The 24,317-nt window shown below is 37.1% G+C and overlaps 3 protein-coding genes and 2 pseudogenes across 4 annotated transcripts; 3 read left to right on the top strand and 2 right to left on the bottom strand.

Moving 5' to 3' along the window:
• Nucleotides 1-2,475: 2,475 nt before the first annotated feature.
• LOC103956040 lies at nt 2,476-5,106 on the top strand (annotated as a pseudogene).
• Nucleotides 5,107-7,084: 1,978 nt separating this feature from the next.
• On the top strand, nt 7,085-10,118 carry LOC103956039 (2-alkenal reductase (NADP(+)-dependent)). Of its 2 annotated transcripts, none has more exons than XR_007251899.1 (5): nt 7,085-7,444; nt 7,834-8,011; nt 8,583-8,749; nt 9,186-9,388; nt 9,528-9,645. XR_007251899.1 is itself a non-coding variant. In XM_009367971.2 (5 exons), the coding sequence occupies exons 1-5, from the start codon at nt 7,199-7,201 to the stop codon at nt 9,904-9,906; spliced, it is 1,053 nt and encodes a 350-aa protein (XP_009366246.2). In that variant the 5' UTR covers nt 7,089-7,198; the 3' UTR covers nt 9,907-10,118. The 2 variants fall into 2 exon arrangements, 1 of the variants encoding a protein (XP_009366246.2); XM_009367971.2 differs by having other exon boundaries at nt 7,089-7,444; nt 9,186-9,268; nt 9,528-10,118.
• Nucleotides 10,119-10,584: 466 nt separating this feature from the next.
• On the top strand, nt 10,585-13,900 carry LOC103956038 (ABC transporter F family member 4-like). Its single transcript, XM_009367970.3, has 2 exons — nt 10,585-10,737; nt 11,532-13,900. The coding sequence occupies exon 2, from the start codon at nt 11,541-11,543 to the stop codon at nt 13,701-13,703; it is 2,163 nt and encodes a 720-aa protein (XP_009366245.1). The 5' UTR covers nt 10,585-10,737; nt 11,532-11,540; the 3' UTR covers nt 13,704-13,900.
• A 746-nt stretch (nt 13,901-14,646) lies between these two features.
• Nucleotides 14,647-18,756, bottom strand: LOC103956037 (annotated as a pseudogene).
• A 969-nt stretch (nt 18,757-19,725) lies between these two features.
• On the bottom strand, nt 19,726-21,716 carry LOC103956036 (2-alkenal reductase (NADP(+)-dependent)). Its single transcript, XM_009367967.3, has 5 exons — nt 21,322-21,716; nt 20,877-21,054; nt 20,639-20,805; nt 20,390-20,472; nt 19,726-20,269 (listed from the first exon to the last, which is right to left on the bottom strand). Exons 1-5 carry the CDS (start codon nt 21,601-21,603, stop codon nt 19,891-19,893), a joined length of 1,089 nt encoding a protein of 362 aa, XP_009366242.1. The 5' UTR covers nt 21,604-21,716; the 3' UTR covers nt 19,726-19,890.
• Between the last annotated feature and the right edge of the window lie 2,601 nt (nt 21,717-24,317).

Genomic DNA, 24,317 nt, shown 5'->3' with positions numbered 1-24,317 from the left:
ATTTAATTTGTTTGTAGATCGATGGAGGCCGGATGATAATTTGTTTGTGTTAACCATTTGCCATTTTTTAAATTCTTGTAGCTATATCTGATCATTTGATGAGCCGGAATTTATGCTGATATAGAGCAAAATGTCCAATAAGGTTTATTTACACTTAAGAAATTACATATGTTTTTTTTTTTTTTTTCAACTGAGAGATTAAGTGTACCTAAGAAAGGATAAAATCAAACACTAATGGAAGATAACGTCTCCTTTTAAATTTGCAAAAAGAGATTTAAGAGTGTTGGAAAGAAGATAAAAATGTGCGGTGAACATATATAATAACTACATATATGAGAAATATAATAAAACTCTTATCATTTCGTCTAAAAAACTATAATAGAGAAACAGTTATAGCAGCTATTTTATACAGTTACACAGTTTATAACAATTTTTCGGTTTGAGAAAGTATGTATGAAATGATTGATTAGGATATATAAAAGTTATTAAAAAAAGATAAAGAAGATAATGAAAACAGTCAAACATGATGCATGGAATCGAGAGATTGTTAAATGTACTTGAAATATGGGGGGATGTGCTATGTTATTATATAAGTGGAATAAATTTTTTGTTTTCAAATATTCTTTAACTACTTGTATAATAACATATAGCGTAACACATACACATTAAAAAGAAATTTTTTATTATGACGGAAATACAAAAAATACACCACGTGTTCCCATCGCAATGAAAAATCTCTCCACGTTGAAAAATCTCTTCATGGAATGGAAGGAGGGGGAGGGGTGTTTGGAGAGAGGGGTCCATGCATGCATATTGCCAATTTACCTGAATTGAGATGAATATTACATTACATAAAGTCCAATAATTAACCAACAAAATCAACAGAAGGTAAGGGAGTCGTGTTGTGTTAGTTGGACATGACACGCCGCCGCTTGTTTCTCCGTTTTCTACTCCATTCGCATGCATTTATCACGGCCTCTGCCCCGTACCTCATGTTGTTAATGCTTTTCACCCTCCTATAATTTACATAACTATGTAAATTACGTACGTACCCTCTAGCCTCCTTCGAATTGCAACCCTACCCAACCTAACAAGGCAAAATGTTGAATTGCATTCACATGTATATGAAGAGTGCCGCAGTGCTATTGTATGCACGTAGTCCGTTATTACTGTTGCATAAACGTCTTACATCTTCAAATGAGGTGTTGATGTGGCAAATTGAATACAAATGCTAAATACTCTTTTTTTTCAATAGATATGTCAAATATGTATTTTATTATTTTATGGGATCCAGAGTTAAATTAACTATTAAAAAATAATCATAATTAATTTTAATTTTTATTCTATTGGTTGTTAATGGGACCTATGAATTAAAAAATTAAATTCAAAATATTTGGCTCCTTCTTTGTTTGCTGTAAAAAAGACAGCTAGAAAGCAAAAAGTCAAATGAATCAACTACCACATCATATTTGACATATTCATTGAAGAACACCTAAATATCTTTTGATCCTATTTGACATATTTGACATCTCATAATCTAACCATCCAATTAAATTTTCGACCAAAAGATAAATAAACTAACCGTCCAAAAGCAGAAGATGGATAAGGTTGGGAGATCCTGCACAAATATTTGTGTGCGGTAGTCCAACTCCCACCATAAATTTATTTTCGGTTTTTCCTACCAGTAGGAGAGGACGAAATGTAAGCATATAAATAAACTGCGCCCAAATTTCCTGTTCGATATCACATTTGGACTTAACCTATATATTTTGGAATCCCATGAGAATCTGTAATTTGGTGGACCAATATGCAGAACCATAATTACAGTAAAAACATTTTCCTTGGACCAACAACAAAAACAAGCTCCGTTGCTAGCCATCCGTTGGCTTTTTAATATATTTATTATCTTAGTTAATTGTTAACGAATTAATGATGTGTTTTTCAAATATTTTTGAAAGAAGGGAGGACAATTTAATTATCTTATTTTGTGCATATTTGATTTTCTAAGAAAGAATTAAGATATATAATGAATGACGGTTTTAGTTGAGGGCATTGAGCGTCAAGTGATCACAGAGAATGAAATGAAGAAAGGTGTGAAGTGATGGAGGGCATTGAACTTGCGCTTCAAGCAGCCAACCAAGCTACGTATAACATCAGCATACAAATTTAGTAAACCGTAAAGAAAGATGATTCAGAATGGAGGTGGCCCAGGTGAGGTGTATTGGTGTGCACTGGTGCATTGTTTATACAGTATACGTGATTACAGTACCCCAAGCCGCAATACGTAAGGTCATTTTTGTAAAGTAAAAAAAAAAAAATGAAGAAATAAACCTACGTAAATTTCGGCGCCTCTTGCTTGCTTACTATTTCATTTTTATTACCTGATTGATTTGCCCACAAAATCGCAATTTTATTAACTATCCATTTCTTCATTTCAAACCTATAAATACCGCTCAAAACCGTTGCAACTTCCACACTTCACATCTCCTCCTCCTCTTTCAACAACTCGTTCTAAAGTAATTAAGACAAGTAGCCTCTTTATTTCTCCTACATCTCCATCTCACTCCTTTTTCAAATCAGAAAATCCTAAAACCAGCCAGCACAAATGGCAAACCCCAAAAGCCTCTCATATCCAGCAGCTGCAGTTTTTGCGTTGTTGATGATGGCTATAAGCATTACTAATGTGGATGCTGCAGCCGTCACTTTCAGTGTGAGCAGTTTAGGAGCCAAAGCAGATGGCAGTACTGACTCCACCAAGGCCTTCCTCTCTGCGTGGTCCAATGCTTGTGCCTCCGTCAACCCCGCTGTCATCTATGTCCCCGCAGGGAGGTTCTTGCTTGGCAATGCCGTGTTCTCTGGCCCATGCAAGAACAACGCCATCACCTTCCGCATTGCTGGCACCCTCAGTCGCCCCGTCTGATTATCAGGTCATTGGAAATGCCGGTAACTGGCTTCTCTTCCAGCATGTCAATGGGGTCACCATTTCCGGTGGAGTTCTCGATGGTCAGGGCACCGGATTATGGGATTGCAAGTCCTCAGGCAAGAGTTGCCCCAGCGGAGCAACTGTAAGTTTAACTTCTTCACTTATTTCATCGATATGGTTAATTTTTTTTTATAAAGAAAAGTTGGAACGTCGTCTCAACAGTGTCCCAGTACCTTTCATTCATATGCAAGATATTAACTATATATTGTGATTACGTGCATGTATCAAGTAAAAATTAAGATAATTTGGTGGTGACTCAAGGAAGTGATTAATTAGTGGAACATTATTAAATTAATAATTTGTCAATTTCCACCGGTAACGTGCTAATGACGGTTTTCTCCATTAACTACTTTTAACTATATATGGGTCGTTCGGTTTTCTGGGAAATGGGAATATGGACAGGTAACTGATTCTAATTAAAGAACATTAGTCTCATTGTATTCTTACTTCTAAAGAGCTAGCTTGAGTTCTTGTACAAGGAGTTGCAACATAATATCGTGTTCATGTCGAGAGAGGCGTCCCGAGACACCATGGGACACCAAATCCCTTCTTTATTCATGTTTCTAGATATTCATAATGCATCCACAAGTGAATTTGCTTTCTCTACCGTTCATCCCTCGCACGATTTCTGACTCAACCTCATGCCTTCACTAATTGTCGTATCAAAGCAGCAATATCATAAAAATTGATGATAAATAGCCCCACAAATGCATGTGCTTGTATGGTATTATATAACTGATGTCGATAATTTCGAAGGTCAACCACTTAATTGCTTGCACTAGGGGAATCATGAGTTAGTAATTAAGTTCCAAATTCCATTTGGAATTAATACTTTAGTTAATACGAAATTATGTACTAGATCTGTATATGGAAGTTAATTTGTGTAAATTAATCATATGTAGACACTGGGCTTTTCCAACTCCAACAACGTTGTGGTGAGTGGATTAGTATCACTAAACAGCCAAATGTTCCACATTGTCGTCAACGGCTGCCAAAATGTGAAAATGCAAGGTGTCAAGGTTAACGCGGCCGGCAACAGCCCCAACACCGATGGCATCCATGTCCAAATGTCATCTGGAGTCACCATTCTCGACTCCAAAATTTCAACCGGTGACGACTGTGTCTCAGTTGGCCCCGGCACTACCAATTTGTGGATTGAAAACGTCGCATGTGGACCCGGCCACGGAATCAGGTACATATCTAGCTACATAAAAAATAATAAATAATAATAAAAAAAAATTGTATACATATTATTTAAGCTAATTATTAGCTAGATTAATGTATAATAATACACTTCTAACTTTGACAATATTTGCTTGTGCAGCATTGGGAGTTTAGGGAAGGACCAACAAGAAGCCGGTGTACAAAATGTTACAGTTAAAACAATTACATTCACTGGTACTGAAAACGGCGTCAGAATTAAGTCTTGGGGAAGACCTAGCACTGGATTTGCTAGGAGCATTCTTTTCCAACATATTGTGATGACCAATGTTCAAAATCCAATCATTATTGATCAAAATTACTGCCCTAATGACAAAGGTTGCCCCGGCCAAGCTTCTGGAGTTAAGGTCAGCGATGTGACGTATGAAGATATTCATGGTACATCCGCGACGGAAGTGGCGGTGAAATTCGATTGTAGTTCCATGTATCCTTGCAACGGGATCAGACTGCAAGATGTGAAGCTCACTTACAATAACCAAGCAGCTGAAGCTTCATGCATCCATGCAGGCGGAACAACTGCCGGTACGGTTCAGCCGACAAGTTGTTTCTAACTCGAGTTGTAGTTTTTTCCATCTACTCCTCCTTACTCGGGGTCTCGCAGTACTAGTTGGGATAAAAAAGAAGGGACTAGTCATACTATAAACTATATATATATATATATATATATATATATAAGAATTAAAGAATATTTCTAGAGTAGTAGCTATAGCTCTAGCTCTAGCTAGTTGTCGTATTGAGATGTATTTTGCGTAAGCCTGCGGTGTTGGCAGCCTATTGGGGTTCCTTAAAGCCTGGCCCTGCATCATCCAAACCCACTTCATGGAGAGATTCTCTTTTGCATTGGGTGCTTTGTATTATGGAATGTTGTAACTTGAAAATGATAAATACAATATAAATTAAAACTAAATGTATTGTTTATATGTGCTTTTGTTTTCAATTAATTTTATGGATTTGGTTTATTTGGAAATTTTTAGTTTTTAATTTGGGTAAAAGACTCAGACAACTTTATGTATTTTTTTTCAGAGTAATGCTATTTAAAAATATAATTTTGACAAATTTTTAATATATTTTTAAAAAATGTGAAGCGAATAACGAGTTCGTAACTAATTTTTTCTCGCTTTCTTAGTATAAATATATCGTTATATTAAAAATAAAAAATAATAATAAAAAAAAAAGCCAACCTACTCTATTAAAAAGTATGTCTAAATAGCATTATCGGTATTTTTGTAACCATAGATATATTGGGGCTGGACCACAAGGCTTAAATAGGACACATTCATCAAATGGGGCCTTTAATTAATTTTGGAAGGAAAAAATAAAGGGATAACTTGATATAGATCCAATTTTGTGAGTCATTAGTAGAATTAGTCCACTTCATTGAAATAGGTCCAATAATTGAGATTCCATGTATGTTTATTTATGGTTTGTACCATATTTACCCCTTAGGCTTACGAATTGTAGTAAATACACAAAATTTCTTAATTATGAGATAATTTGTGGTTTAACTAATCCCTTAATTGTAGGATTAGTTATAGCCGTATAATCACCTCAACCCCCAGTCTGTTTCATCCCTCCTTTTTTCCTTCTTCCAAACAATTCCCTCTATCAATCCTCCTCTTTTTTGTCTCTTCTTTTCATGGGTGATATTTTTGTGTTCTTCCCTCCAAATTCGTTCCTTTAATGGAGGTATATTATATCATATTTATATTTTTATGTTCCGCCATGTAGGTTGCCAGCATTTTTCTTCCAATACAATAGGTAGTTTATTTTTGTTTTGCAAGTAGATTATATCTGCTTTGTAGGTATAAAACATTTTCTTCCTATACAATAGGTAGGTAGTTACTAGATTATATCGGTCTTGTTTTCTTCATAAATAGTAGGTAGTTACTAGATAATATTTTAGTTTGAGTATTTAAATATTCAAAATTTAAAAACTGAATAAATGATAAAAAAAAATTAAAGAAATTAAATATTTTTATCTGAAAGGGTAAAATTGATATCAAAATATGTAATTGGATAACTGGACTCGGTCCCAAAAACTATCTAAGTTTTTGGACCTAGAACTTGATATAGATCCAATTTTGTGAGTCATTAGTAGAATTAGTCCACTTCATTGAAATAGGTCCAATAATTGAGATTCCATGTATGTTTATTTATGGTTTGTACCATATTTACCCCTTAGGCTTACGAATTGTAGTAAATACACAAAATTTCTTAATTATGAGATAATTTGTGGTTTAACTAATCCCTTAATTGTAGGATTAGTTATAGCCGTATAATCACCTCAACCCCCAGTCTGTTTCATCCCTCCTTTTTTCCTTCTTCCAAACAATTCCCTCTATCAATCCTCCTCTTTTTTGTCTCTTCTTTTCATGGGTGATATTTTTGTGTTCTTCCCTCCAAATTCGTTCCTTTAATGGAGGTATATTATATCATATTTATATTTTTATGTTCCGCCATGTAGGTTGCCAGCATTTTTCTTCCAATACAATAGGTAGTTTATTTTTGTTTTGCAAGTAGATTATATCTGCTTTGTAGGTATAAAACATTTTCTTCCTATACAATAGGTAGGTAGTTACTAGATTATATCGGTCTTGTTTTCTTCATAAATAGTAGGTAGTTACTAGATAATATTTTAGTTTGAGTATTTAAATATTCAAAATTTAAAAACTGAATAAATGATAAAAAAAAATTAAAGAAATTAAATATTTTTATCTGAAAGGGTAAAATTGATATCAAAATATGTAATTGGATAACTGGACTCGGTCCCAAAAACTATCTAAGTTTTTGGACCTAGATCCAAAAGCCCCAAAAATAAATTATCCTCTTAATTTTTCGTACGAATTTTGACTTTCGCATTATCCTCTCAATTTTTATAATTAGTCAAACATTAGATTATGAAAAATTTCGCAAATTTTGCATCAAACCGGAACGAGTGACAGAGAGAGGCAGGGGTAGCGCAGTGCAGGTAAGGAGAAAGCAAAATCGAAAGCCATGGCGGAAGTGAAGAACAAACAGGTGATATTCAAGGAGTATGTGGAAGGGTCTCCCAAAGAATCGGACATGAACTTTACAGATGCTGCCACCATCAAGTTGAAACTCCCTGATGATGAAGACGAAGCTTCGAAAGCCGTGTTGGTGAAGAACCTCTACTTGTCATGTGATCCTGTGATGCGCATCCTTATGAGAAAACCTGGAGACGAAACTTCAGCTTATTTTACACCCTATGCCCCTGGTTCTGTACGTAAACACTCGTATTACTTATTTGTCTTTTCCTTTGATTTTCATTTCTCAGCAGAAAATTATATGTCTAGTGTAGAAACAATAATATAGCAAATCGATTTTTAATTTTAGGCAGAGATTTCGTCCAAATTAACAACCCTTGAGTCCCTTTTTTATTTTACTTTTTTTTTTTTTTTTTTTTTTTTTTTAATTTGGAAATTTAGTGGCCTTTGAACTTGAACATGTAATTGCTTGAAGATTTCCAACACATTGGTGTGGTATTCAATTCATCCACGGGTCAAATTGTTGAACTATAAATATGGATGTATGCTTTTAAAATTTGATGTGGTTGTTGTATAGAGTGCTGAGACTGTATCTGCTAACAATTCTTGATGAAACCACTGCAGCCCTTGAGTGGGTATGGAGTGGCTAAAGTTTTGGATTCCAGAAACTCGAACTTTAAGGAAGGTGACCTAGTCTGGGGTACAACCAAATGGGAAGAGTACAGCGTAATCACCGCACTGGAAAGCCTCCGTAAGATCCAACACACCGATGTACCCCTTTCTTACTACACTGGCATTCTCGGTAAGTTGTTTGGTCACCCACAATGTTTAGGTCGAACTCAGTTTTGAAAGGAAAAGATGGTTCAACATATTTATGTATCTGCCTGTTTCAACTAATGGAAACTATCATCTATAGATTGACAGTTTCTCTGTGTGTGTGTGTGTGTGTCAAATAAACATACTTTTGGGGCTAGTTTGTCAAAGTTCAAGCTGTCGCACTGAAAACTAGCCCCAAAATACTTTTAACCGAAAGTAGTGTTTGATGTGTTTCTTTTTTTGAACTCGAATGTGTTTGAGTTGCCTTTAATCATTTAAATTAGTTGGCTTACCGTTGGAAATTGTGACGATGACTGCTAATGATCTTAGATTTTCGACAGAAGTTTTAGAAGACTTTGGATATAAGCGAATTGAGTCCCCTAGATAACTTTAGTTGAGTTGGGACTTATGAGTTATAAAAGCAGAGTCTTGCATTTATCTTTTTAATGGTTTGGAAGATGTACTAGGACAGTTCGTGTGATTTTCTTATGTCCCTTGACATGTACCCTCAAAGCTCCCTGTAAGTTATGTGCATTTCCTTTTTCCTTCTTCTGTAGGTATGCCTGGTCTGACTGCCTATGCAGGCTTCAACGAAGTTTGTTTTCCTAAGAAGGGAGAATATGTCTTCATTTCAGCGGCATCTGGTGCGGTTGGTCAGCTAGTTGGACAGTTTGCAAAGTTGTTGGGTTGTTACGTTGTCGGAAGTGCTGGAAGTAAAGAAAAGGTATAAACTTGGCATCTTTTTCCCCCATTCACTTGCTGTATCTTTCCTGCTTTCGGACACAACACATTATAGGATTTTATGGTTAGTTTTGCTTGACAATGTTAAAGTATTGTGACAATTTTCGTTATGAAATTCTTAAAAGTTGAGAAAACCTATGCTTTTGATCGCATTTTATTTTCTACTTACGTGCCATTTTCTGTGGCTGCTATCTAGAATGTATAATATGATTGTCTAGTTGGATATAATGCAGAAGTCCAAAAGCATTTTTCACTTTTGCGTGCAAATTTCTAAAAACGGAGTTTATTTATCCCAAGAATAACTTAAGTGTTCTAAAATTTAATAGATTATGAAAGTTCAAGGTTGTTGCATTTGGTGGGGTATCTGGTTCAATATAGTTTTAAACAGTAGTGATCAATTTCTGCCTTTTTTTTACTAGGTTGACCTTTTGAAGAGTAAGCTTAACTTTGATGAAGCTTTCAATTACAAGGAAGAGCATGACTTGAACGCAACTCTGAAAAGGTCAGTGCATATTTGCATATACATTGAGCTTGAATTTTGCTCTGAAGCCGAAGAATGCATATTTTAACAACTTTTAGGTCCTGCGAAGAGTATGTATAACTTTTGAGCTTCATCTGTGCGGTATACATCTTTGTCAATCTATCACACGAATTTGAAAGAATCAGTAACGCAAAGCTTTATTTATCTCTGCAACTTTCTGCAAAAGGAACTTGCATACACAGTTTAAGCAAGGTCACTCATCACAACCTGCTTCTTTCAGGTACTTTCCCGAAGGCATTGACATATACTTTGAGAATGTCGGGGGGAAATTTCTTGACGCAGTCCTCCTTAACATGAGAGTCCACGGCCGCATTGCAGTGTGCGGAATGATTTCACAGTACAATCTTGATCAACCTGAAGGTGTCACAAATTTGATGTGTCTCGTATATAAGCGGATCCATATGCAAGGTTTTACAGTCCGCGATTACTATCACCTCTATCCCAAGTACTTGGACTTTATACTTCCTTGTATAAGAGAGGGAAGGGTGGTCTATTTAGAAGACATTGCTCAAGGCCTCGAGAACGGACCAGCTGCGTTGGTTGGACTTTTTAGGGGACGCAACGTCGGAAAACAAGTAGTTTCAGTTTCCCAGTTTTAGCGGAGCATTCCGTTGTGTATCTTCTTGTGCCTGTGTCAATGCGTCATGTCTCCGTGGGACTAAATCGTAGGTCTGTGTTTGTCAATAACGTAATTACCTAATGTAGGCGTGTATTGACTTAATGAATAACAGCAGACAGACAAACTAAGTATCTGATGTCTGCGTTTGTGAAACTTGCAAGACCAGTTTATCACATTGGATGTTTTCCTCTTTGTCCATCCTGTACTTTGTTGATGACCATTGGATTGTTTGAAGGGACCAGATTTTAAGATATTTCATTCCCTACTTTTCTGTGAGGGATTACGTTTACCTGTCAAAATAGGAAAGCATTTAGGATTGAATCTTTGTTTTCCTATAAATGCATGACTCCGTTGTTATTGTGTGTGATACGAGTCTTGTTCAACGCTTGCTTAGTTCGGACGTGCCAGTTGGCAGCTACAACCCAGGATTTTAAGAAAATTAATGAAAAGAGCTTGAAAACTTTGAGTTTTAACGATAAGGACAAAATAAAGGGTAAAGTAAATAGTACAATGATTGTCTTTTTAGTCTAAAAATGTGATTTTTCATTAAAATAAATAGTACCGGGAGCTTTTCGTTAGAGTTTCAAAAAATTTATACAAATTTGGGGGTTTGAAGTGGGCTTAGTTAGGCCCGGCCCAGTACGACCGACTTGATCATTGTCTTTGGTGCGAAAGGAGCCAGGGCTTACAATCTGGATTCAGATTAATCGTCGTCGTCGTCGTCTTCTGCTTCTTCTACTTTGTCGAATTCTTCAAGCTTTCATCTTTCGTCGGACGAAAGCGAAAAAGCTTCATCTTTCGAGAAACTGAGGTATTTTTATTACCTTTCTTTTTGTCTTTTTTAATTTATATTTTTATTCATCTTGTGTGAGAATTCATTCGAGGATTATTCTAACTATGGGCATTGAAATTTTACAACTTTTTCCATTTTTCCAAATTTTTACGTGGCTAATATACAGCTGATTTTCTATTGAATTTTTACTCGTATTCTTTCCGGACGGATTCTTTATATTTGTCGGAAATTAATTTTGTATATGAGTGATTAAATTTCGAAGCTGTCTCTTTGCCGAATCCAAGTGAGCGGCCCTTTTAAGCGTCTGAAAGGAGCTTGGGTCTATGATTCTATTCATTGTTAAAATTTTAGTTTGGTTTGTTTTTTTTTTTATAAATATATTTTACGAATTTCCTTCCTAACCGATTCAATCAGTTGCGGCGCGTCTTAATTTTATTTTTAAGTGGTACTTGAATTCCGAGCATCATCTTTAGAAATTGGAAAAGTTGATTGCTTTTCCATAATCCCTGCAAACTATGCAAGTTCTATGAGTATGTGCTTGATTCAGAACAATGCCTACTTGTTTTGTTAAAGAGAAAATCATGTATCAAGAAATTGCGGGTTGTGGCTTTTTTCTAAAAACTCGAAGAAATCGCCGCTGGCTTAAAGTTGAATGTTAGCTTTAGGTTTTGTAGAAACTACATCGGTAGAACCTTTGGGATGTTGGACTGAGGTAGTGAGGTTTTTCGTTAATTAGTTGGGTTATGTTTGTTAATTGGTTTTCTTATAACGTTAAAGGTAGCTGATATGGTTTTTCATTTTTTGTTAACTAGATAACTGCAATGGGAAGAAAGAAGACAGAGGAGAGTGGTGCATCCACGAAGGCTAAGTCAACTGGCAAAGATGCTTCTAAAGATGGGAAAAAAGAGAAAATATCAGTCTCTGCAATGTTGGCCAGCATGGACCAGAAACCCGATAAGCCCAAGAAAGGAACTTCTTCAAGTGCAAAGGCAAAAGCAGCTCCAAAGCGTCAATCTTACACTGATGGTATTGATCTCCCTTCCTCTGATGAAGAAGATGAGGATGTGTTGGAAGAGGGCCAACAAGAAGTAAATGTATCCAATCAACAAAAGCGGCAAGAATTTAAGCCGCTTGATGTGTCTATATCAGAGAAAGAGTTGAAAAAGCGTGCTCAGAAGGACCTTCTTGCTGCCCATGCCGTTGAGCAGGCTAAGAAGGAGGCCCTTAAAGACGACCACGATGCTTTCACTGTTGTTATTGGAAGCCGAGCATCGGTACTTGATGGTGAAGATGGCGATGCTAATGTTAAGGATATAACAGTAGAAAATTTCTCCGTGTCTGCTCGGGGAAAGGAACTTCTAAAGAACGCATCAGTGAAGATAACACATGGGAAGAGATATGGTTTGGTTGGGCCCAATGGAATGGGCAAGTCTACTCTCCTGAAGCTTCTTGCTTGGAGGAAGATTCCAGTACCAAAAAATATTGATGTCCTTTTGGTTGAGCAAGAGGTAGTTGGTGATGACAGAACTGCTCTTGAAGCAGTTGTTTCAGCTAATGAAGAACTTGTCAAAATACGAAAAGAGGTTGCAGATTTGCAGAATTCAGCTTCTGCTGATGAAAAGGACAGTTTTGATGATGATACAGGAGAGAAGCTCTCTGAATTGTATGAGAAATTGCAGTTGATGGGATCAGATTCAGCTGAAGCTCAGGCTTCAAAAATTCTTGCTGGGTTGGGGTTCACACAGCATATGCAAGGCCGTCCCACTAAGTCCTTCAGTGGTGGGTGGCGGATGAGAATTTCATTGGCAAGGGCACTTTTTGTTCAGCCAACTCTTTTGTTGCTTGATGAACCCACCAACCATCTTGACTTGAGGGCTGTTCTCTGGTTGGAGGAATACTTGTGCCGTTGGAAAAAAACTTTGGTCGTTGTTTCACATGACCGGGATTTCCTTAACACGGTTTGCAGTGAGATTATTCATCTGCATGATCTGAAACTTCACATCTACCGTGGAAATTTTGATGATTTTGAAACTGGTTATGAGCAACGTCGCAAAGAGGTGAACAAAAAGTTTGAAATTTATGACAAGCAGATGAAAGCTGCCAAAAGGAGTGGAAGTCGGGCTCAACAGGATAAAGTCAAGGATAAAGCAAAGTCTGCAGCAGTTAAGGAAGCATCAAAGAACAAGGCCAAGGGAAAAGTTGATGAAGATGATTCACCAGCTGAGGCTCCTAAGAAGTGGAGAGATTACAGTGTGGAGTTCCACTTTCCTGAACCTACAGAGCTTACTCCTCCACTTTTGCAACTTGTTGAAGTCAGCTTCAGTTATCCAAATCGGGAGGATTTCAGGCTGTCAGGTGTTGATGTTGGTATTGATATGGGGACTCGTGTTGCCATTGTTGGACCTAACGGAGCTGGAAAGTCTACTCTGCTCAACCTTCTTGCAGGTGATTTGGTTCCTTCTGAGGGTGAAGTACGGAGGAGTCAGAAGTTGAGGATCGGTAGGTATTCACAGCACTTTGTGGACCTTCTGACCATGGGTGAGACCCCAGTTCAGTACCTTCTCCGGCTTCATCCAGACCAAGAGGGGCTTAGCAAGCAAGAGGCTGTTCGTGCAAAGCTTGGAAAATACGGACTCCCCAGCCACAACCATCTCACTCCCATTGCAAAATTATCTGGAGGGCAGAAAGCCCGGGTTGTGTTCACGTCAATATCCATGTCAAGGCCCCACATTTTGCTGTTGGATGAACCGACAAATCATTTGGATATGCAGAGTATTGATGCACTGGCCGATGCACTTGATGAATTCACCGGTGGAGTTGTGCTGGTGAGTCATGATTCTAGGCTGATATCGCGCGTGTGCGAGAATGAAGAGAGGAGTGAAATTTGGGTTGTTGAGAATGGCACGGTGATCCCTTACCCTGGAACTTTCGAGGAGTACAAGGAGGAGCTACAGAGAGAAATTAAAGAGGAGGTCGATGACTGAGGTTTGCATTTTTTTATTGTTGTAAAATTTTGCTGATCATTCTTAAGATATTCCATGAGTTTGGTTGTTGCTTGCTAATGTAATTTTGTTGGTTTTTGTGAGTGTAACAGTTAATAGAGATGTATTCAACTTTTATATGCAGTTTGCAAGCAACTTCTCATAGATAATTATAATAATGTTTTTTATTCTTCTTCTTAGTAATGGTTTTGAGAGAAGTGATTCTCTAATCCAAAATACTCTCATTTCTAAACTAAAACTGACCTTGTTAAAACTACGGACTCGTTTTAGTGTTTTGGATTGCATTGAAATTGACCTACCAATTTCAGGTACAGTGAAAGTAGTCTTTTGGAAGGGGTCAAAAGAAAATTGGACTTGGCCACGAAGGAAACTCATCAATTTTAATCATGCAAGCCATTTTAAAGGGATTGCAATAGATAAGTTTTTGTCATGGGTATCTGTTAGGTTATCCATTTTGTTTCAATACTAGTCCTAGACACGAAACGAGGCCTACAAAAATGGTATTTGAACTTGGTTGTTAGAATATATATGTTGATTCAAGACTCCATTTGATAGATCATTCTTGCAAATACGATTTTTCAAAAAAAAAAAAAAAATTAATGACTACCATTACATCTAACAGTCAAATAGTTTCGAATTTTGGTATTTGTGATAGAGATGATCTTTAAGAGAAGGGTTAGAAGATGAACAGTTCAATCATCGAAACGCGATACGTAGTAGGGATGCAGATATCCCTCTATTTGTTGGGTGGCTCTCCATTTATTGGTTGGGCGATGATCCCTTTCCTATACTATTTTACATTTTATTATCCAAAAAAAGTTGAATAATGATAAGGCACATGCATAAAGGAGAAAAATATTCAGTAGAGTTGTCTTATAAAAAGGCAGCTTTCACACATGGAATGGGTTGTCTAATTAGACCAAAATACAAGTGAATCAATATGTATGTATTGTTTGTTATCAAATCCTTAGTGGTTTGGTATTACGTATTATTAAGCAAATCAAAAGACATGTATTCGTCCGGATAACAAGCTTGCCACAAACCTGTAGAAATATAAACTTGTAAATGTATAAGAAAAGCATTTGCACAGTAGACGGTTATACCATATGGCTAAAGGTTGAGACTTGGGAGCCATGGAGAGTCTGATGAAATCATTCTCGGGAAACTGCAACCACCTGCTTTCCTACATTGCGGCCGGTAAAGAGCCCTACCAGAGCAGCTGGAGCGCTCTCAAGGCCTTCCACTACATCTTCCACGTATATTATCTTCCCTTCTTTTATGGCCGGCAGAACCATTTCAAGTAACTAAAAACCGTGAAACCTTGCATGCGAACCTGTTTACTGACCAGATACATTAAATTGTGACAACCTTCCCGCTGGTCAAGGGTGTACTGCGATGTCATCCCACAAACTGCAATCCGGCCATGGACCCTCATGTTTTGTAGCACTGCATCAAGCATCTTTCCCCCGACATTTTCAAAGTATATGTCAATGCCTTCAGGAAAGTATCTGGTAAGCAAATCACACATTAGACTATAAGCAAACACCAAAAACCATGGACCATATCTACAAAGAGGACAAAGACGTGAGTTTCTCGTCAGCAGCAACATGCTCGCACTGTCACATTTCAACTTACTTTTTCACTGTTTTAGGATTGGGGACTAAATTAGAGATTGCTAATGCCTTTATTGGACTTTCCCCTCGTAATTAAAACACAAGTAAAAGCTTTAAAATAATAGTTTGATTCTGTTCAACACATATCTACTGGCCTTTTTAAAGCTGCATCCAAATCAGGCTCTTCTTTGTAATTGAAAGCATTGTCAAACCCCAACTTGTTCTTCACCAGATCAACCTGAACTCAGAAATGATATAATATGGCAAGAATGGTTAAAACATTGTCATTCACAATACGGAAAACTGTAGGAATGAGGCGAAAAAGCTCAAAGATGCACATTTCTCCATACTTTATTAAGTAGCATATTCTTGCGGTGTCATATGATATGAACATTCTTCCAACCAGATGAGGCAGCAGGTTCAAAACAGGTCAAGGCTGAATTTTACCCACTTGATTATGAAGATAAAGGGTCACCAATATCTGTACTTGCCAATAAGTTCTCTTATTTTCCCCTTACTCTAGAATCAAAATTTTCCCAGTCGCCAATTTGGCAAACATCGATCACTAAACACATGTTTCTAAACCAAGAATAATTATCTGATTGAGTCACAATCACAGAAATGCCAACTAAGACATGGTTGAAATCGACCATACTCACCTTTTCTTTGCTTCCGGCACTTCCAACAACATAGCAACCCAACAACTTTGCAAATTGGCCAACAAGCTGACCTACCGCTCCAGATGCTGATGAAACGAAGACCGTCTCTCCCTTCTTAGGATTGCAGACCTCATAAAAACCAGCATAAGCAGTCATTCCAGGCATACCTTCAAAAAATGAATACATTAGATGAGCTTTGAGCATCAACTAAATATACGATGCATTACAAAGCCATATAACTCAAGTACCATCATAAAAGACACAAGACTTGAGATAGCTGCTTGTGGCAGAGCAATTTTTATAAGAAATACATCCAAAGGCGGGGAAATAGCAATAATAGCCAATATATAGCAACATACCAAGAATTCCAGTATAGTAAGAGAGAGGCACATCAGTGTGCTGAATCTTAAACAAAGACTCTGTTGCAGTGATAACACTGTACTCTTCCCACCCGGTCATTCCCCAAATGAAGTCGTCTGGCTTAAACTTGGGATCCCCGGATTCCAAAACTTTGGCAACTCCATATCCGCCTATAGGCTGCCACACCAGCATTTCAATATCCAACGGTAAATAAAGAGAAAGCACAGCATTGAAGAGATAAGTTGTCTCAAAGTATAAATCATTAAATCATCCCAACATCAATAAAAAGAGCGACCCAAGCCAAAAAGCTTGCCCATTTCCGAGGGTCAAGGGACTTCTAAAAATGAGGCTAACCATCCGACGTGATTAATAATTGTGATCCTCAGTCACATTAATTAATACTAGTATTACTTGATAGATCTTAAGGAAGTGAATATAGAAATACCTAAAGGATTCAACTTTTTATAATTTTTTTTATTTCTACTCAAGTTCCCAATTTTAAACTTGAAGAAAAAGGCAAATGCACAACGCCTTGGCCTTCACCCAGAGATGTGAAAGTATTCAACTTTGATTTGAAACAAATTCTTAGTAAGGCAGGCAGAGACTGTAGAAGCAGGTAGTTATTTATTTATTTTTTTGAACAAATAATATTATTTACACTAAATGATGGAAGAATAGATTAAACCACACAATACGCCAATAATAATGTTGTTCAAATTTGCTATAATAAAATTAGAACATCTCATACCGTAATACTGAGTAGCGGTAGAGGCAAACAGTTAAAAAGAAGAAATTACACTAAAATAATAAAATAAAGGGTTCTTTAGATATAGACCCTTGAAACTCCTATTTTCCAAATAAAAACCCATCTAAATTTAAACATTCAAATAAAACCCAAATTTCAAATAGCCTACCATGTAGACAAATATATGACCAACTATTACAATACAATTACAACTTATGCCATAGAATCCTAATTTGGTCAATAAATGTTATTACTCATCCTAATTATGATGAGCAATTAAATCCATATGGATATTTTACCTTTCTTGTATCATAAATTTTAGCAACATATATAAATTAATTTCCCAAATTTAAAAGAGAAAGACAATCTTGTACGGAAAAAATAATATTGTTTGAATTATGTAATTATCTACATACAAATTAATTTACCTACTTATAAAATATTATACTAATAAACCTGCATTTTGAATCATGTAATTACCTACTTATTAATATTATACTAATTTACCAACGTTTAAATTAATTTACCTACTTATAAAATATTATACTAATTTACCTACTTATTAATATTATACTAATTTACCTACATTTAAATTAATTTACCTATTCCAAAAAAAAAAAAAATTAGTGATATTAGATAATGTTCGAATGTTGTGGGTTTGTGCTTGTAGGCAATTAAATAAACTTTTAATCTAATGCACATAAATCATGTAGGTAAATTAGACCATTTTGAAGGTAAACTAGACCCTTTAAATTTTGGTTTGATGTAATAGGTAAATTAGACTATTTTGTAGGTAAGAATTGTGCGGAACATATAGCTTTTGTTTTATGTATTAGGGATTGGAATATTAGCCGAAGCTGTTTTAGGTTTATTGTTGTGTTGGTAGGTAAATTAACTTATATATGTAATGCACAAAATTATGAAATTAGTATTATTATTTTTCAATTGGCACGTTATAACAATTTGAAAGTTAATACATTGAATATAAAATGAATGGCATGAATTATTTTGTAAAATATATAAAATTAATTAAATGGATATAACAAGTAACTGATCCAAAAACCCCATCCAAGTATTAATAGGGGTAGTTTAGGCATTCAAAAAATACACAATTTGAAAAGTCAAACTTAATTAAAGAATTTGTTTAATTGAAGGCTAGTCAATGGGCTTTATTCAAGAAAACAAAAGGAGATGGGTTTTAGTAGAGGAAAATATAGTTTCAAGGGGTAATATCAAATTTTCAGTAAAATAAATAGAGAGAGATAAGATAATATAGATGTATTGACTGACCGAACCGGGTTTGAAGGAACCGACATAACCGGCGCCAGGTTCAGGCTTGGTCATGCGGAATCTCGTATAAGGGTCGCAGGACAAGTAGAGGTTCTTCACCAGAACCCCTATGGAACCTTCTGGAAGCTTGAGCTTGGTGGTGGCGGTGATGAGTTGCATGTCAGATTCTTTGGGGAAGCCGGTCACATAGTCTTTCAGTAGCACCCGCTTGTTATTGATCACTCCCTCTGTACTCACCGCCATTGGATCGATTATTGCTGTTTTCTTTTCCTTGAGTCTCTTTTTACTCACTCTTTCTGTAGGCGGAGGGCGATAAGAGCAGTGCTGCTGCTGCCTCAATGGTTGATTCCAAGTCGATGGATTCGGAAGCGGTGAAAATGGGGTTTAGTTTGTAGGGGGTAGACTGCACGTAGGCCATGGCGTAATGCAGCGCTCTTAGCCCGGAGACGCTGTGTGATTATATTCCTGACACGTGTGAGATTAGAACAAATAAAGTCCGCGAATCCGCGAGTAGGGTCGAGACATTTCCATTCCAACCATTTTGCTGATTCAATATCACAAGTTTAATCTCCCTTTTTCTTTTAGTAACGTTGCTCAACATTTAACTCAATTGCAGCAATGATTTTTTAATTTTATTTTTGTAACATTGATTCTTCAACTTATTAAAATGCACAGTTATTATCATTTTCGTCTATTCTGTCAATATTTTCGTTAAACTCGTCACTTGTGTGGCACGTGTAAAGGCAAATAAGGAAACATAATTTCGCAAGGGTCGAAGTCGATCGAACGCATGCATAGGGGGCTGGAGGTTAGGAATGAAAACATCTCCAATTGAAACTTCCTCTCATATTCTTCAAATTCCCACCATGTATGGCAATAATCAGCTTTAATTAGTGAAGAAAAACGACAACAAAAACTGACAAGTTTTCTGCAAAATATTGGTGGATTCGAAGAGGGTATGGACGATGTAGTGTGGAAGAGGAGAAGGCTTTACTGCACTAGTACATGAGATTTGGCATGGAAGAAGTTTCAATTGGGGATGTTTTTCTTCGTAACCTCCAGCCCCCTTTGCTCCATTCCATCGACTTCAACCCTATGTTTCCTTATTTGCCCTTACACGTGCCACACATGTAACTGGGTTTAACGGAAATATTGACGGAGTGGATGGAAACGACTATAGTTACACATTTTGACAAGTTGAGGAATTAATAATCACGGAAATAAAGTTGAGGGATCATCGCTCTAATTGAGTTAAAGTTGAGAAATCATTCCTATAATTTTCCCTTAAAAATAAACTATATGGAAAGTAAAAGGTGTTCAAAGTTGCACAAGTACGATTACCAACAAACACAATGACACTTTTTATTTCCCATTAAGCAGGAAACATCAACACTCATTAATCAAAATCGAGTAAATACAACAAACAGCTGATTGAAATTGAACCAAATTTACGAACAATGACACAACTCGTGGAAAAATTAGAATTAGGAACTAAATAGAGATTAGTCGCGAGCAACAAGAACAACTCCTTTTCCGGCATTACGGCCAGAGAAAAGGCCAACGAGCGATGCAGGACCATTCTCAAGGCCTTGAGTCATGTCTTCCACACAAGTGATCTTGTTTTCTCGGATGTAGGGCACCACAAGATCCAAGAACTTGGGATACAAGTGGTAGTAATCAAACACAGAAAAACCTTCCATACGAACGCGCTTGTAAATCAGATGCATTAAATTGTGGACTCCTACGTGCTCCTCGAAATTGTACTGTGAAATCATCCCGCACACGGCAATGCGGCCATGAAGTCTCATGTTCATGAGCACTGCATCGAGCATTTTGCCCCCAACGTTCTCCCAGTAAATGTCAATGCCTTCTGGGAAATACCTACCACACATGAATAATTGACTAATTAGTCAATAATTAACTTCTGTAATTAGTTTAATACGTGCATGATGAGTGCAGTCCTTAATTATTTATGTGTCATTGTCTATTGTAAAAACCAACCTTTTCAAAGCCGCATTCAAGTCAGGCTCTTCCTTATAATTGAAAGCCTCATCAAATCCAAACTTCTTTTTCAACATATCAACCTAAATATTGGAGAATAATACGCACAAGTACAGAATGTAATTAGTAACGATATATATATATATATATATATATGCAGCTCAAATAAATTAAAAAATTACGCAAGCGCGTATTCAAAAGATTTAGGTTGTGATTAAATAACTAAGTGGATTAGATTAGGGTCGGCACCTTTTCTTGACTTCCAGCACTTCCAACAACATTACAACCCATGAGTTTGGCAAATTGGCCGACGATCTGACCAACAGCTCCAAACGCGGATGAGATGTACACTTTTTCTCCTTTCTTAGGTTTACAAACTTCGTAGAAACCAGCATAAGCAGTCATGCCAGGCATACCTATATAACGGCGTCATTAGTAGAGTTACAAGTACTATAAAACTGAATGAGTGAATTACATGTACACGTACCGAGAATTCCAGTGTAGTAGGAAAGGGGCACATCGGTGTGGTGGATTTTGAAGAAACTTTCAGTGGTAGTGATGAGAGTGTACTCCTCCCATTTTGTGATGCCCCAAACTAAATCACCTGCCTTGAAGTCAGGATGCTTAGAATCTACAACTTTACAAACTCCATATCCAACGATTGGCTGGTAGAACGTTTAAAGGAATATTAATTAGTTCCGTAATAAGAAAAAGAAAAGCAATGTTTAATTAAGTGAATAATGATCACTTAGTATTACGATCTAGTGATATTCCTCTTCATTTATAAGTGAGAGGTCTTAGGTTCGATTCTCGCCAAAAACAAATTCGAATTACATTATTGTTAATCCGTTGTGACGCTAAGCTGATCCTCTCCTTCTTAGTATAGATAATATAGTTTATTCAAAAATTAAGCAAGTAACGTGATTACTCACTTGGTCGGTGGCAAAGAAAACAATGCGATCCTGGGCACCAGTAGAGGCATCCCTGTGCTTAACGCCTCGCATGTAGGGATCACAGGACAAATAGAGATTCTTCACCAAAATGGCGCCAGCATATTCATCTGCTGCAGGCACCTTGAGTTTAATGTTGCTTGTGTTCAAGTACATGTCCGACTCCTTGGGGATCGCACTAATGTAATCTCTGGCCAGCACTTGCTGGTTCCTGATCACTTCCTCCTCTTCACGTTCACGATCATTACCATAATTTCCTGCCATTCCTTAATTTACTAATTAATTAACTTCTTTCACCTCTCTCTCTCTCTACCTCTCAGTCTCCTAAAATCAGAGAAAAACCAGAAATATTAATTGAAGATGAGAAATTTAGATACATATACTGGGAGAGGATATGAGATTTATATATAAAATGGTAAAGTGATGGTAATAGGCTCAGTGCTTACTCACATATGATTTTGTCAGCGCTGGTGTCAGCACAGGGTTACATATCCATGTCCTGATGAATGATGAAGACCTCTTTTAATTAATTTGCTACATCTTTTGTTTTGCCAACATTGTTTGTGCAAGGTGGCGAATAATCTAAATTATCTAATACCAGATGACGCCCATAAAATTTTCATTCGATTAAAGGTCATCGAAAAACAAAGAAAAAATGACGATAACATTGTTAAGAAAAACATAACTGAATACACCAATTTGAAAAAAAGAAATTAAAGAAGAAGATGATAATTACTATAGTCTAAAGTTGAAGATGAAATTGCACTATTCATTAAGAAGTTGATTTTGAATTATTCACGGTTTTGTCATTGGGTTTCTACGTTTAGGTCCTTCTTCACCAAAAACAAACGGGTTTGGGCTGCTGCGTTTAGGCCCCGAGTGGGCTGTCGAGTGGGTTGGGATAATGATTATTTAGCATGCTTCAATTCAGATTCATCAAACATGATTTGGGGGTAGTTTGGTCATTCTAACTTCAGTCTATGGAGATAGAGCAGCCTCATCAAGAGATTACTTCAAAATGTTCAATCCCACTGACTTCGATACCTTCAATTTATGTTAGTGTTTTGGTCATCTTTTAAGTTTCGGCATATATAGAAGCAACAACTTCCTCTAAAAAGTCTACTCTTTTTTCTCACTAAAATTCTCTCTTTGAAAGAATTTCCCAGCAACTTCACCACCGACCCTAGGCTTTGGCTTGGGTGCCGGAGGCATCCTTCCTTCTTTTCTTCTTTTCATCTCTCTTCTTTGTTTCCTCCTGAGTTTTCTCAGGTTCTCTTTTTTTTTTTCCTCCCCTCTCATCTTCTATGTTCCTCCCCCTCCCTACCTCCCTCCTCCTCTTCCTTCACCTTTTCCAATTTTCTCCCTACCTTTTTATTTCTCGGTTTTTCCCTAAATTTAATCTCAGTTTTCCTTGAGCCAAGTCTCAACTATCATGGGCTTCATGCCCCTTATCTGGCGTTTTTTCACCTGCTTTTACTGCTTTATGTCTTTTAATTTCTCTTCCTCCCTTTTCAACTGTGATACCTCATCCCTATCCCACCATGTGCTCGGATCGGCAGGCTCCGATCACAAATTGGATATCAGATCCACTTCCCTCCGTCACTTCCCGTTCCCCAACCGGCATGCCGAATCCCATCGAGGCCTAGTGTTGGGTATGTTACACACTCATTTAGACTCACATTCTTCCCATATGTTACTTTGTTTGTATATTTTTGCAGGGGTTTGTAAGGGGATTTGGATCTGGTGTCTATTTTCTCGGTTCGGAGTTTGGCTTTCTATGAGGATGTGACAGCGGCGGCGATGTGGTCTTTGCTGCTGAAGATTAGGGTTTTTTATTGTTTGTTTTTAGCGGCCATCGGGCCTAAGTTTGTGTGGGCTTCCCGTTGTATCTTGGGTTGTTACTCTTATTTTGTTTGGGCCTTTTACCTTCTTTGTAGTTGTTTACCCGTCTCTTTTTGGGCCTTGTATTATTTTTTATTTTAATGAAAGTTGTCTTCGTGATAAAAAAAGAAAAAAAGAAAGAAAAGCAACAGCTAATGAAAACAATGTAAATCTTTTCGCTTGGTGAAAATTATTCAAAGGCTTCTGTAGTTCTGTGCCGGCTTTATTAGACAAATGGGTATCCATAGATGAGTATCTTGAATGGTACTCCTTCGATTGACTATTGCAAGTTTTGCAGCCTTTTCACAACATATGCTATTCATTTGTTTAAGTTTCTTTACTTTGTCGTTGTGGTTGGTACACCACTTTTAATCAGTGCCATAAGTTACGTGAACAAACATATCAACTGTTGAGTTTATAACATTATATGCACATAGGTTTCACTTTTTTTTTTTTTTTTTTTGTGGATAATTTTGGAGTACAAACATAGGATTTGAGAGACAAAAGACTGTCATTTATTTACACTAACAACTTCCATTTTTCCAATCTGTAATGTAACAGGCAAAAGAAAACTTACATGTAATAAGAAAGAAGAAGGTTCTACCTAAGAGCAACTCCAGCGGGAGCAACTGCTCGAGGGACAGGCTGCGGAACAGGGCTTGATTGCCCAAGGGAGGAAGTCCAGCGTTGGCTGGCGAGCGAGCACGAGCAGACCCAAGCTCCAAGGCCGTGGATTCGTGCCGGCCCGAGCGCCCGAAGGCTGTCTGACGTGGGCTAACGTCAGGGCGATGTCAGCCACGTTATTAAGGCACCCACCAGCCTTGAAGCCACCATTTCTGATCTTCTCACCGACGTTGGCATCCCTCCATCTCCTCTTTCTTTGTCTCTGTTTGCTTCTCCATCCTCCTCTATTTTATCTCAAACAATCGCCGCTGACGACGACGATGAAGTGGCTGTGGCAGTGGCTGATGCGGCGTTGAAGCACTTCTGCCGATGCGTCTCTTCCTTCTCCATTCTTTGTGCCATTTTTTCATTCAAATTTTGAACAATCGAGAGATGGATCTCTGTTGTCTTCTTTTCTTTTTCTTTTTTTTCTG

This window comes from the organism of the source record quoted next, unplaced genomic scaffold, assembly GCF_019419815.1.
Source record: "Pyrus x bretschneideri cultivar Hongxiangsu unplaced genomic scaffold, Pyrus_bretschneideri_v1 Contig44, whole genome shotgun sequence".
NCBI lineage: Eukaryota > Viridiplantae > Streptophyta > Magnoliopsida > Rosales > Rosaceae > Pyrus > Pyrus x bretschneideri.
Note: the sequence above shows the minus strand (reverse complement) of the source record. Positions and strands in the feature narration are given on the sequence as shown.